Source organism: Perognathus longimembris, chromosome 24 (genome assembly GCF_023159225.1).
Source record: "Perognathus longimembris pacificus isolate PPM17 chromosome 24, ASM2315922v1, whole genome shotgun sequence".
NCBI lineage: Eukaryota > Metazoa > Chordata > Mammalia > Rodentia > Heteromyidae > Perognathus > Perognathus longimembris.
The window spans coordinates 25,547,489-25,560,000 of record NC_063184.1 but is presented as its reverse complement, the minus strand read 5'-3'; the positions used below and the strand labels follow the sequence as shown (position 1 = coordinate 25,560,000).

General features: G+C 40.0%; 1 protein-coding gene across 1 annotated transcript in view; it reads left to right on the top strand.

Annotated features, from left to right (window-relative positions):
* Mnd1 (meiotic nuclear divisions 1) overlaps positions 1-9,608 on the top strand; it is a 37,894-nt gene extending 28,286 nt beyond the window's left edge. Inside the window, exons 7-8 of the mRNA XM_048333549.1 lie at positions 5,825-5,869; positions 9,385-9,608. Coding sequence (XP_048189506.1) covers positions 5,825-5,869; positions 9,385-9,491 — 152 coding nt within the window. The 3' untranslated portion in view covers positions 9,492-9,608. The remainder of the gene's footprint in view (positions 1-5,824; positions 5,870-9,384) is intronic.
* The last annotated feature ends 2,904 nt before the right edge of the window (positions 9,609-12,512 follow it).

Below are 12,512 nucleotides of genomic sequence, written 5' to 3'. Positions count from 1 at the left end.
GATATAAATTTTCTTGGTATGAAAATTATCTGACATCAAAATGTCACTGGCTTGATTTAAGCGCATATTTAATTTTTCAGAAGAAAGGGTTAGTCTATTTGCAGACATAGTGATTGAAACTATTCAAAATCAAACAAATACAAATATGTTACTGGCATGTCTGAGTTGCAGGATAAATTTACCTAATAGATGTGCAATTGGACTCCCAAAGGAATAAGGGGGTGCGATATGGAAAGATTGTTGAGCTAGCAAGATATAATACTAATTTGTTTCACAAATCTTTGTGAAAACTATAATCCCACAGATCTAAGAAACTTAATGTGTGTGCGTGTGTGTGTGTGTGTGTGTGTGTGTGTGTGTGTGTGTGTCCAGGGTTTGCTTGCTATGCAGATACTTTGCCACTTGAAAATTTTCCCCTTGGTCCTTTTTCTTTACTCGATTTTTTTTTTTAAACAGAATCTCACCTTTTGCCCAGGCTAGCCTGGGTCACAATCCCCCTGTTTAATTACCCTTCCTGCTCAGCTTGGATCACAGGTGCACACCACTGTGCTCAGCTTATGCAGTAAGAAGGGGGTTCATGAACTTTTGGCCCAGGCTGACCTCAAGCTTCATTTCTCCCAATCTCCACCTTCCATGTAGCTGGGATTACAGGTATAAACCTCCTTGCTCAGCCTAACAAATTTAAATGTTTAAGTAATAAACACTACACATCTTTAGGCAACTTTATTAGGTTTTAACCTATACTCAACTCCAAATCCCCATTCCCCCATAAAATAGTTTTTAAAATATGCTTTTTTAATAATGAGGGTTTGTGCTGGGCACTGGTGGCTCATGCCTGTAATCCTAGCTACTCAGGAGTCTGCGATCTGAGGATTGTGATTCAAAGCTAGCCTGGGCAAGAAAGTCCATGAAACTCTTATCTCCAGTTAACCACCAGAAAAGTGGAAGTGGCACTGTGGCTCAAAGTGGTAGAGTGCTAGCCTTGGGCACAAAAGCTCAGGGACAGCTCTCAGGCCCTGAGTTCAAGCCTCATGACTGAACAAAAGAAAGGGGGGTGGATTTCATCGAATTTGAACTATTAGGTTACAACAGAACAGATTATATTGGATTAAAGGCTTATGAATTTTGCAAATGGACTTTAATAGGATTTGATTCTTAATAGCATAGTTATCAAACCCATATTGCAACACTCAGGCTTATCTAAGCCTGTTACAGTTTATTTTGGAACACTAATTGCTGATAATAGGCATAATAACCCTTAGTTCACATTGTCATGGCTGTGTACTATACTATTTCTTATTTTTCAATAAGACCTATGAGAAATATTTGTTTTATAATCTCCGTTGAATTATTAATACCATTTAGCAAGCATGAGCAGAACTAATTAAACATATCCCAAGAAGTGAGAGATAAAAGCAGTATTTTATTTTTATTGTGCCAATCTGAGGCTGGCCTCAGGGGGAAAAAAAACCCAAAAACTACAGTTGTAGCCATGAAAAATTCACCAAATAGTTAACAGAAGCTTAAACAAGTTGAAGAAAGAATCAGTAAATTAAACACAGATCAGTGGGAAATTTCCAATCTGAGGAACAGAAAGAACAAACAATGAGGAATAACAGCTAAATGATGTTAAATATCAAGAATGTAAATGTGTACATAATGGAAGTTCCAGAAAGGGGAGAGAATATCTGAATACATAATGGCCAAAAATAATCCATATTTGATGAAAAACAGATATATTCATAGACACATCATAGTCTAAAGGTAAAGCTGGGATCTTTTTTAATTTTTTTTGGCCAGTCCTGGGCCTTGAACTCATGGCCTGAACACTGCCCCTGGCTTCTTTTTGCTCAAGGCTAGCACTCTGTCACTTGAGCCACAGCGCCCCTTCTGGCCGTTTTCTGTATATGTGGTGCTGGGGAATCGAACCCAGGGCCTCATGTATACAAGGCAAGCACTCTTGCCACTAGGCCATATCCCCAGCCCCCAAAGATGGGATCTTGACAAAGCAAGTCATCACATCAGTGAGAGTAACAGCTTGTGTTTTATTAGGTCTTACAGAGGCTAAAGGCAATGAGGCAATGTTCAGTGAGCAGGAAGAATAAGATCCATCAAACAAGAATTCCATCCAGAAACATTTTCCTTCAAAAATGAAGGGCAGCCAAGAACTAGTGGCTCATGCCTATAATCCTCGCTACTCAGAATGCTTAGATGTGACAATCACAGTTTGATGACAACCTGGGGAGGAAAGACTGTGGGACTCTTATCTCCAATTACCCACTAAAAGGCCAGAAGTAGAGCTGTGGCTCTAGTAGCAGAATGCCAGCCTTGATCATATGAGCTAAGGGACAGCACCTAGGCTCTGAGTTTAAGCCCTAGTAACAGCACAAAAAAGAAAAAAAGGTCACATTAAGATATTGTAGGGGGCTGGGGATATGGCCTAGTGGCAAGAGTGCCTGCCTCATATACATGAGGCCCTGGGTTCGATTCCCCAGCACCATATATACAGAAAATGGCCAGAAGTGGCGCTGTGGCTCAAGGGGCAGAGTGCTGGCCTTGAGCAAAAGGAAGCCAGGGACAGTGCTCAGGCCCTGAGTCCAAGGCCCAGGACTGGCCAAAAAAAAAAAAAGATATCGTAGGGTAAACAACAATTATTACAGACCTGTATTTATGTATGTGTATATAGATATATAGATCTGTATGTACTTGTATTTCCTTTTGTTCCCCTACTTGATTTAACTGAGAGCTTGCATAGCAATAGTAATCTATGATAATGAGCTCTCAGTGTATAAAATATATTTGTGACAATAACAGTATAAATTGGAAAGTGGGTAATGGCTCTATAGGATCAAAGTATTTCACTTCTAGAGACAAAAAAGAGAAAGAGAGGCTGGGAATGTGGCTTGGTGATAGAGTGCTTGCCTAGCATGCATGAAGCCCTGGGTTCGATTCCTAAGTACCACATAAACAGAAAAAGCCAGAAGTGGCCCTGTGGCTCAAGTGGTAGAGTGCTAGCCTTGAGCAAAAAGAAGCCAGGGACAGTGCTCAGGCCCTGAGCACAAACCCTAGGACTGGCAAAAAAAAAAAGAGAGAGAGAGAGAGAAATTGTTGAACCGGTGGTTCATGGTATCACAATTCAAAACCAGTCCAGACTGGAAAAAAAAATGAGGCCCTATTTCAAAGAACAAGTAGGATGGGCACAGTGGTACCTTACTAATCCCAACTATACAGGAGTCATAGGCAAGATAATCATGTCTACAGCTATCCCAGGCAAAAAGTCTGAGACCCTATCTGAAAGCTTATTACTAAAGGAAATAATTTGGGGGTGTATCAGCTGGCCTAACACTCACTTGCTTAACAAGCACAAGAACCTGAGTTCGAATCCCAGCATTGCCTTAAAAAAGTTGGAGAAGGAAGGAAAAAGAGGGAGGAGTTGAGGAAGGAGGAAGGGGGATAACGGTACACTAAAAATATCCAATTTTACACAAAAGAAGGCAATTGTAGGGGTAGGTATTACTTTGTCCTTTGGCCTTAGTGTCTTGAAAATAAAAAAGTACATAACTTTTGAGTTTAATAAAAATTGAAACTTGGGCTGGGAATATGGCCTAGTGGCAAGAGTGCTTGCCTCCTATACATGAGACCCTGGGTTCAATTCCCCAGCACCACATATACAGAAAACGGCCAGAAGTGGCGCTGTGGCTCAAGTGGCAGAGTGCTAGCCTTGAGCAAAAAGAAGCCAGATACAGTGCTCAGGCCCTGAGTCCAAGGCCCAGGACTGGCCAAAAAATAAATAAATAAATAAATAAAATAAAAATTGAAACTTGTATACATTATTAAGATTGTAGAACGAACACAACACAAAATATTTGCATATCCTGTATTTGATAAGCCTATAAAGAAGTATTATAACAATAATAAGAGTAATACAAATAACAATAAGTAACAAATAATCACATTTAAAAATACTCAGGATTTGAGCAAACTTTTTTCCAGGAAAAACTACACAAATGGCCAGAGAACGTACAGGAAAGATAGTTTCTAGGGAAATGCAAGTCAAAACCACAGTGAGGGTTGGGATGTGGCCTAGTGGTAGAGTCCTTGCCTCCTATACATGAAGCCCTGGGTTCGATTCCTCAGCACCACATATATAGAAAAGGCCAGAAGGGGCGCTGTGGCTCAAGTGGTAGAGTGCTATTCTTGAGCAAAAAGCCAGGGACAGTAGTGCTCAGGCCCTGAGTTCAAGCCCCAGGACTGGCAAAAAAAAAAAAAAAAAGAAAAGAAAAGAAACGGGCTATGATGTGGAAAAATTGAAATGCTTACATTTGCAGGTTGGTATTTTATAGGATTATAAAATGATAATTATAAAATGATACCGCCACCTTGGAAAAAATTTGTTCTCCCAGATACATAATTACCAATGAGCCAGCAGTTCCACTCCTAGAGACCTAAAAGCATCTTCATACAAAAGTTATTCAGATTAGTGGAAATACCCCAAATGTCCATTAGCTGGTGAAGAGATAAGCAGATTGTGGAATATAGATATTGATGCAAGCCAGAACATAAAGGAACCTTGAATCATAAAGGAAACATTGTGGTGCATGAAATATCCACAGAAGGAAATCCATAGAGACAGAAAATAGATTAGTGGTTGTCTGGGACTGAAGGGCTGGGTACAAGGGTTCCTTTTGTGTGATGAAAATGGTCTGTAATTGGACTGGAGGCATGGCTCAAGTAGTAGAGTACTTGCCTAGCCAGCACAAGTGCTGAGTTCAAACCTCAGTACTGTCACAAATAAAAAAGCTAATTTGTTAGGAAGTAAGATAATGATGGTGGTTATACAACCATGTGAATGTAATTTTTAAAACCACTGAATAATATTAATATGGTGAATTCTGTGCAGTTGTTCAGGTCATTGTTTTATGCAGATCAAGCTGAAAGAAATGTACAGGCAGCTTTAATCATGTGTTTATTAATGTGTGGTTTCTTGTTTGTTTCGATATTTTAAGATCTTGGCTGTGTAGCTCAGGCTGGCCGCCTGAGCATTAATATCATAGGCAAGCACTGCTATACCTGGCTATATATGTTTAAAAAATTAAGATGCATTTGTGTGCAGGGCTGGGGGTGTAGCTCAAGTGGTAGAGCACTTGCTTAGTATGTATAAGAACCCAGGATCAATCCTCAGTATTGAAAAAAAAAAAAGGAGGAGGAAGAAGAAGAAGAAGAAGGAAGAGGAAAGAAGAAGCCAGGACAAGAATGAACATTCAGGAAAAGAAGAGTTGCTCTCATTGGTTTTCTCTTCTTGACTAATGTAACTAAAAGTTGGACGCCAGTATCTCACACCTGTAATCCTAGCTAGTCAGTCAGAAGAGTAAGGTCTGAGAATTACTGTTCAAAATCAGCCTGGTCAGACAAAACCAAGAGACTCTTTATCTCCAGTTAGCCAGCAAAAAGTCAAGTGATAGAGCAACAACCTTGATTGGAAAGATCAAGTGAGAGTTCAAAGTCCTGTGTTTAATTCCCAGTACAGGCTGAAAAATATTAACTGCAGATATCTAAAGTTTCTTTGGGAATTTGAGCAAGTTTGTAATATACAATGTTTCTCCACTATTTGAGCTTTTTAAAGTAGCGATAACATACCTAATATAGTAATAATATACATAATACATTGTGTACATGTGTATATATAATTATGTATAATATAATGCATATATATGCATGTTTTACAAAAAATTAATCATGTAAAAACAATCTGGATAGCTTAAGGTAATTTTATATATGTAAATATAGTAATTATATGTAATTTGATATGTTTAATTTCTTTCAGGTCAAGCAAATAAAGTAGCCAAAGAAGCTGCTAACAGATGGACTGGTATGTATTATAATTACACTTGGAAACTGTAGCTAAGCTTCTTCCACACTTAGTATGATATAAAATTCAGATGCTTTGTGCCAGCTTTGTTCATGAAAGGTCATTTCTAGCAGGGCACCAGTGACTCACACCTGCAATCAGAGCTACTTGAGAGAATGGGAATGGGAGCAGAATGGCTCCAAGATAGCCATGCAGGAAAGGTCATTTCTAGAAATATATATGCACTGCTTATGTTTTTATACATTAAGTGGTTTCAGCTACTTCAAATTAATCCAAAAAATCTTATTACTCATTTTGTAACATTAGAAGATATTTTTATAAAACCAGTGATTGCTTCCAGTTTACGTTTTATGTATCTTTCTCCAAGAGAAGCCACTTAAGCCAATTATTTGTGTTTCATATGTGTACATGAAATATATAGTTGAAATCTTACCTTTATTTTACGTATTTATATTTTGCTGGTCCTGGGGCTTGAATTCAGGGTTTGCATGCTGCTCCTGAGCTTTTGTGTTCAAGGCTAGTGCTCTACCACTTGAGCCACAGCTCAATTCTGGCTTTGTGGTTAACTGGAGGTGAGAGTCTCATGGACTTTCCTACCCAGGCTGGCTTCCAATGGCAATCCTCCAATCTCAGCCTCCTGAGTAGCTAGGATTACAGATGTGAGCCACTGGGGCCTGACTCTTCTTTGTTTTAATATAAAGTACACCTTTCGAAGTTTCATGATATCCCAAACATTGTCTCTAAATAATGATAGCTAATGTATATTGAGGACTGGTCATTTGTCATGATAGTGTTTGTCTGTGGTTCATTCCATCTCATTTTATATCCTCAAAAATCTTGTGATGTAAACATGACTATTATTCCTCATTGGAGCCAAGGCCACACATGTGCTGGGCTGTAGAACAGGCATTAGAACCCTGCTTTTGTGATTTGAGTCCTAGCTCGGGGGTACCCACTGTAGGACATTCTCTTCCATGGGAACCTGCTCTCATGCAAGCGCTGCACTGGACACACGCTGGTCTATGCAGAGAAACTCCAAAAAACAGGGCTGACAGGGCATTCCGTATGCACTTTAGGTTTAGAAAGAGAGAGTGAGTGATCACTGTGGTTAATTATAAGTCGGATGAATATTGTTCAAACCTGCTGGAAAATTACACTGGTGTTTTCCAGTATTTAATTATAAAATGTGGTAACTGAATTGTTTTACCGTGGCGACTGCCTTCGCTCATCTTCATTGTGCTTCTGTGGTGAGACTGAGGTCCGGATGTTCAAGGCTTGGCGTGACTGTGTAGTGGAGTTGATCAGTCACTGGGAGAACAGAGATTTGCATCGGTTCTTCCGGACTCCCTGTCCACACTTGCAATTATGGAAAAATTTTTAAAATTTTCCTAGTCTGTTTTAGAATGAAGTAAATTGGTATGATCAATATAGTTGGCCTTTGGCTCCTATAAAAAAAATAACACATTGTTTCCTGAGTAACATAATGCTTTAGTGATAAGAACAGGAAAGGATGTGTCTTAATAAAGAGAAATAAATATGAAATACAATGGTATTGTGAGGGTTTCAAGATAACAGAACTTGGACTGACGACAGAAGCAAGCGGCCTTTGAGTTAAACATAAGACAAGTGTCACCAGGAGGCTCCCATGGGGAGTTCCGGAGCGGGCCGCAGGGGTGCGTGGTAGAGAGGACCTGCCGGACTCTGAAAGCAGAGTGCCGGCTGAAGTCCCGCGTGCGTGGTCAGTAACCCTGTGAGCCTCCGCACGCCGCTTCTCCTCGCGCGCACTGAGGACGGCGCTGACCCCACGTTTCAGGAGGAAATGGAAGCAGTCTGTGTGTCAGCTCTTTTGCAGTGCTAGACTCAAATAGTCTCTGCCCTTCCTCCAGGTCCCCGTGAATTCCAGCTGCTTCATCATTAGAACTTGTTTCCCAATTCATCCTAAAATCCCCCAAAATAATTACAAAACCAGTTCAAAGAGCTTGTCCCCCTGTTAGGAACTAACTGGGAAAGAACCTGGAAGTGTTGGAAGCATGTGGAAAGAAGGTATTTTTAGATCCTCAGAGCAGCTGTTAGGAATAGTGTTGCCATGTGGGAAGGGGGGGCGCTGGGGAGGGGAGGCCCTGGGGAGGGGAGGCAAGGGAGAGGAGAGGAGAGAGAAAAACATGAATGAAATCAGAAACATGCGCTTTGAAAGCACAGATAAGAAAGAGGCAAAGCAAATTATACTTCAGAAAACCTTCCAAATAAAGAGAATGCGTCAACATTATTTATGCCTAAAAATTATTATGTAACTAACAATTAGGGTTGGTTTCTTTTCTTTTTTTTTTTTCCAGTCCTGGGGCTTGAACTCAGGGCCTGGGCACTGTCCCTGAGCTTCTTTTGCTCAAGGCTAGTATTCTACCACTTGGAGCCACAATGCCGTTTCCAATTTTTTCTGTTTATGTGGTGCTGATGAATCAAACCCAGGGCTTCATGCATGTTAGGCAAGCCCTCTACCACTAGGCCATATTCCCAGCCCCAGGGGTTGGTTTCTTTTTACTTAACTAAGTCCTTAAAATGTATCTTAGTATTAAGAATACTTACTGTTTAATAATTCAGTATCTCAGTTTTGCTGAGAGATTACCTCAAGGTACAGTTCTAGAACTACCACATCTAAATGTTTGATGATACTTTAAATATGATTAACAAGTTATATCCTATAAAATCTTATTTAACAAATTAACATAGTAGATTTCTTTTTTCTTCCAGTCATGAGGCTTGAACTCTGGGCCTGGACACTGTTCCTGAATTTTTTCATTCAAGGCTAGTGCTCTACCACTTTGAGCCACAGCTCTATTTCTAGTTTCTGGGGGTTAATTGGAGATAACAGCCTCACGGACTTTCCTGCCCAGGTTGGCTTTGACTGCAGTCCTCAGGTCTCAGCCTCCTGAGTAGCTAGAATTACAGACATGAGCCACTAGTGCCTTGCCCTGGCTGCAGCCTCTTCCTCCTCCCCCTCCCCTCCCCTCCCCCTCCCCCTCCCCCTCCCCCCTCCCTTATCCCTTCTCCTCCTTCTCCCCTCCCCTCCCCCTCCTCCCTCCCCTGTGCTGTGCACACACACTGTCTCATACATTATTAACAAATGCTATGCTACAGAGTCACACCATAGCCTGAGATGCTTTGCTTTTTGCTTTTGTTTTTGTTTTGTTTTTTGCTTTGCCAGTCTTGGGACTTGAACTCTGGTTCTGGGACTGCCCTGAGCTTTTGTGCTTAAGGCTAGCCCTCTACCACTTGAGCCACAGCTGCACTTCTTGCTTTTTTTTTTTTTTCTGATATTTTTAATGAGATTTGTTTGCTTGTTTCAAACTACCTTCTTTTATCTATAATTATTACCATTATGCTAGAAAGTAGAGAAAACTGATTTTAATATGGCAAAAAGAAACAGAAGGAAGCCAAGCTACAATGAAGATAATTGTATTTGTAATGTTTCATAATTATATTGTCAATTCTCAAAATATTTCTCAATTTTTTTATAGATAATATATTTGCAATAAAATCTTGGGCCAAAAGAAAATTTGGGTTTGAAGAAAGTAAAATTGACAAAACTTTTGGAATTCCAGAAGACTTTGACTACATAGACTAAAATGATGGTGATGAAGGAACTATGAGCTAATGGATATGTAAATGTTAAATATTGTCTAACTGTATTGAATTGTGTAACTGTATCACTTTGTAAATTTTAAATAAAGTATAAAATGAATACATTCTTCATCCTTTTTGATAGATTGAAATCCAGCTGGTAACCATATTCCCATAGCACTCTAGGACTGCAGGTAACCGTTAGTCACATCAGGTTTGCAAATGAGTTTTAAAAGACCAAAACCATGATATCAAACACGTTTCAAGTTCCATTCAAATATTAAATGTTTGAGGGCTCTGTCATACAAACGTGTGCATATATGCACACAGAAATAACCTTTAAAACCCTAACCGCTTTTATTGTTTCTCAGTATTTGATGGAAAATGTATGTGGTTGATACTAAGTATACTGTATCATCTTTCCAAATTTTACACTGAAGAAAACACACAAATTGGTGTTCCTCAGATTTAGAGTTAAGACATGCAGACTACTTTCTTTTTTTGTTTTTGCTGCCAGTCCTGAGACTTGAACTCAGGGCCTGGGCACTGTCCCTTGAGCTTTTGTGCTCAAGGCTAGCACTCTACCACTTGAGTCACAGCTCCACTTCTGGCTCTTGGAAATTAATTGGAGATAATAGTCTCACAGACTTTCCTGCCTGGGCTGGCTTTTAATCATGCAATCCTTAGATCTCAGTCTCCTGAGTAGCTAGGATTACAGGTGTGAGCCACTGGTGCCTGGCTGGACTACTTTCTTTAGAAGCTTAGATTACTCTCTATTGGAAAGAGTGGCTCTTTGTCCTGATTTATGCATTTTGTAAAGTAATACATTTGTATAGCACACATCACTGACTGTATAGAATTCTGGAACTTAAAGGAATATATTTAATTTAATAATATATTTAATATTTATTTAACTTAAGGAATATATTCTATCTATGTATTTTTAAAAATCAGGTCAGCTTAGCCATTTGGAGTATGTACAGGCACTCTAAAATAAATTTAAAGAAAAAATATTTATATGGTAATACTTTTTAGACAAATGGCTTAACTGTTTTCTTCTGCTGTTCAGTTCTGATAGTCTTTTAAGTGACTTGAATGTAATGGTCCGTATGTCTGAAATGACCCAAATGGCATCCAAAGTGTTTGCTAGTCAATCTGGCCTTTGTGTTGTCGGGACTTGATCCGGGCCTACTTAATCACTTCCTGGCGTGGGCAGGCACAAATGGGTCCATCTTTGTTTGTTCTTAGAGCCAGTTTATATTGCCGTAGGGCAGCAGCTCTTCTCACAGGAGAAAAGTATTTGATGTAAGAAACAGAAGATCAGAGATAGAAGTAACCCACCATAAGCTTCCTCCTAAAACACTCATTGTGAGAATTCTAAAATTTCTCAGACCCAGTTTGCTGTGGAGTCGCAAACAAGGCTTCCTTGTTTAGGAAGACAGAATATGTGTTCACAAAAAGAAGCCATTTCTCATAGTTCCTGAAAGATGCTGCTTTGTAAGTTTTTTAGGCAACCTTTTCAGCTGTTGGGTCTTTGCTTTATGAGACTAACAGAATGAATGAGATGGAGTCTGTACAGTGAGGTAACTGGAGAGTAGAGCGCCCTCTTCAGTCCAGTTTGTGTTGGAAGGGAAGGCCAAGCCTACTGGTATGGTATAAATACTTCCTGCAGTCAGCTGCAGATTCCCAGTGTGATAAGGTTTAGAAAGGGAGAGGACTGCCCTGCAGACACAACCCAGCCCATCTCAGGGGCATAGGTAATAAAGCCCATTGTATGTTATACCACCTCACCTGTTAGGAAGAGCTGTTTGAGAACTAGTTCACCTATGAAACACTTGACTTGCCTGCTGTGTCATTGTACTTCATCTTGAAGAACTGCTTTCGGGTTTGCTATTGCCTAAAATTAAAGCTCCTAAGAGGACCAGAGTCACTGGTCCAGCCAAACTATGTACTCTTTAGTTGATGGGCTGGTTTTATTATTTCATTTTTGTAGGTGGTGGGCCTAGGCATTGTCATTGAAGTCTTTTGCTCAAGGCTAATGTTCTAGCACTTTGAGCTACTGCTCCACTCTGGTTTTCTGATGGTTAATTGGAGATAAGATTCGTGGACTTTCTTGCCCAGGCTGGCTTTGAACTGCAATCCTCAGACCTCAGCCTCCCGAGTAACTAGAATTAAAGGCATGAGCCGCCAATGCCCAAGACTTAGAATCATTACAGGTGGTCTAGAACCGAACAATTTAGTAAGCTATGCTATAATTGATAGTCACAATAACTTTCCAGTGAATTTTTTTAACCAACCTATTTCTCATGGGGTTTTAAATCTCTCATTCTCTGTTCTCTTTTTTGGGGGAGAGGAGGGTGGTTTGGGGGCTTGAACTCAGGAACAGTGCACTGTGCCTGAGCTTTTGTGCTCAAAGGTAGGACTTAAGCCACAGCTCCCCTTCCAGCTTTTCGCTGGTTAATTGGAGATAAGAATGTCATGGACTTTCCTGATAAAGCTGGCTTTGAATAGTCATCTTTAGATCTCACCCTCCTGAGTAGCTAGGATTACAGGCATGAGCTACCGGTGCCTGGCTATCCTAATTTAAGAGATCTAAATAAGGTTCTACAGTATCCTGGTAAGTTTTACAATTGTCTAGGGCCCTATCAAATCCCTGAAATGGCTTTTCTGAAGTTGAGCCAAGACTGAAGCACACCATACTGGATGAAGTGGGTATGACTTTGTCTGAGGTGGTCACCTCATTAGTCTAATGGGATTAGACGTTCTTGGCCTGGCTCAGAAGTAGAAGCGATTATGCTTACCATATCAAATACAATTCTCTTAAAGGGATTACAAAAGGGAAAAAAATATGGCTGGCAACCCCAGAGCAAAAACCACCCTGAGTAATTCCTGAGTATAAATTGTAAATCTATGAGGACTGCTTTTGGAGAACAGTTTCCAGTAAAATATCAAGAACTTTATCAGCTCGTATGATGTCCTTTGTAAAGCAGTCAATATGTGATAGGTGGAAAGGACTGCTTCTCAA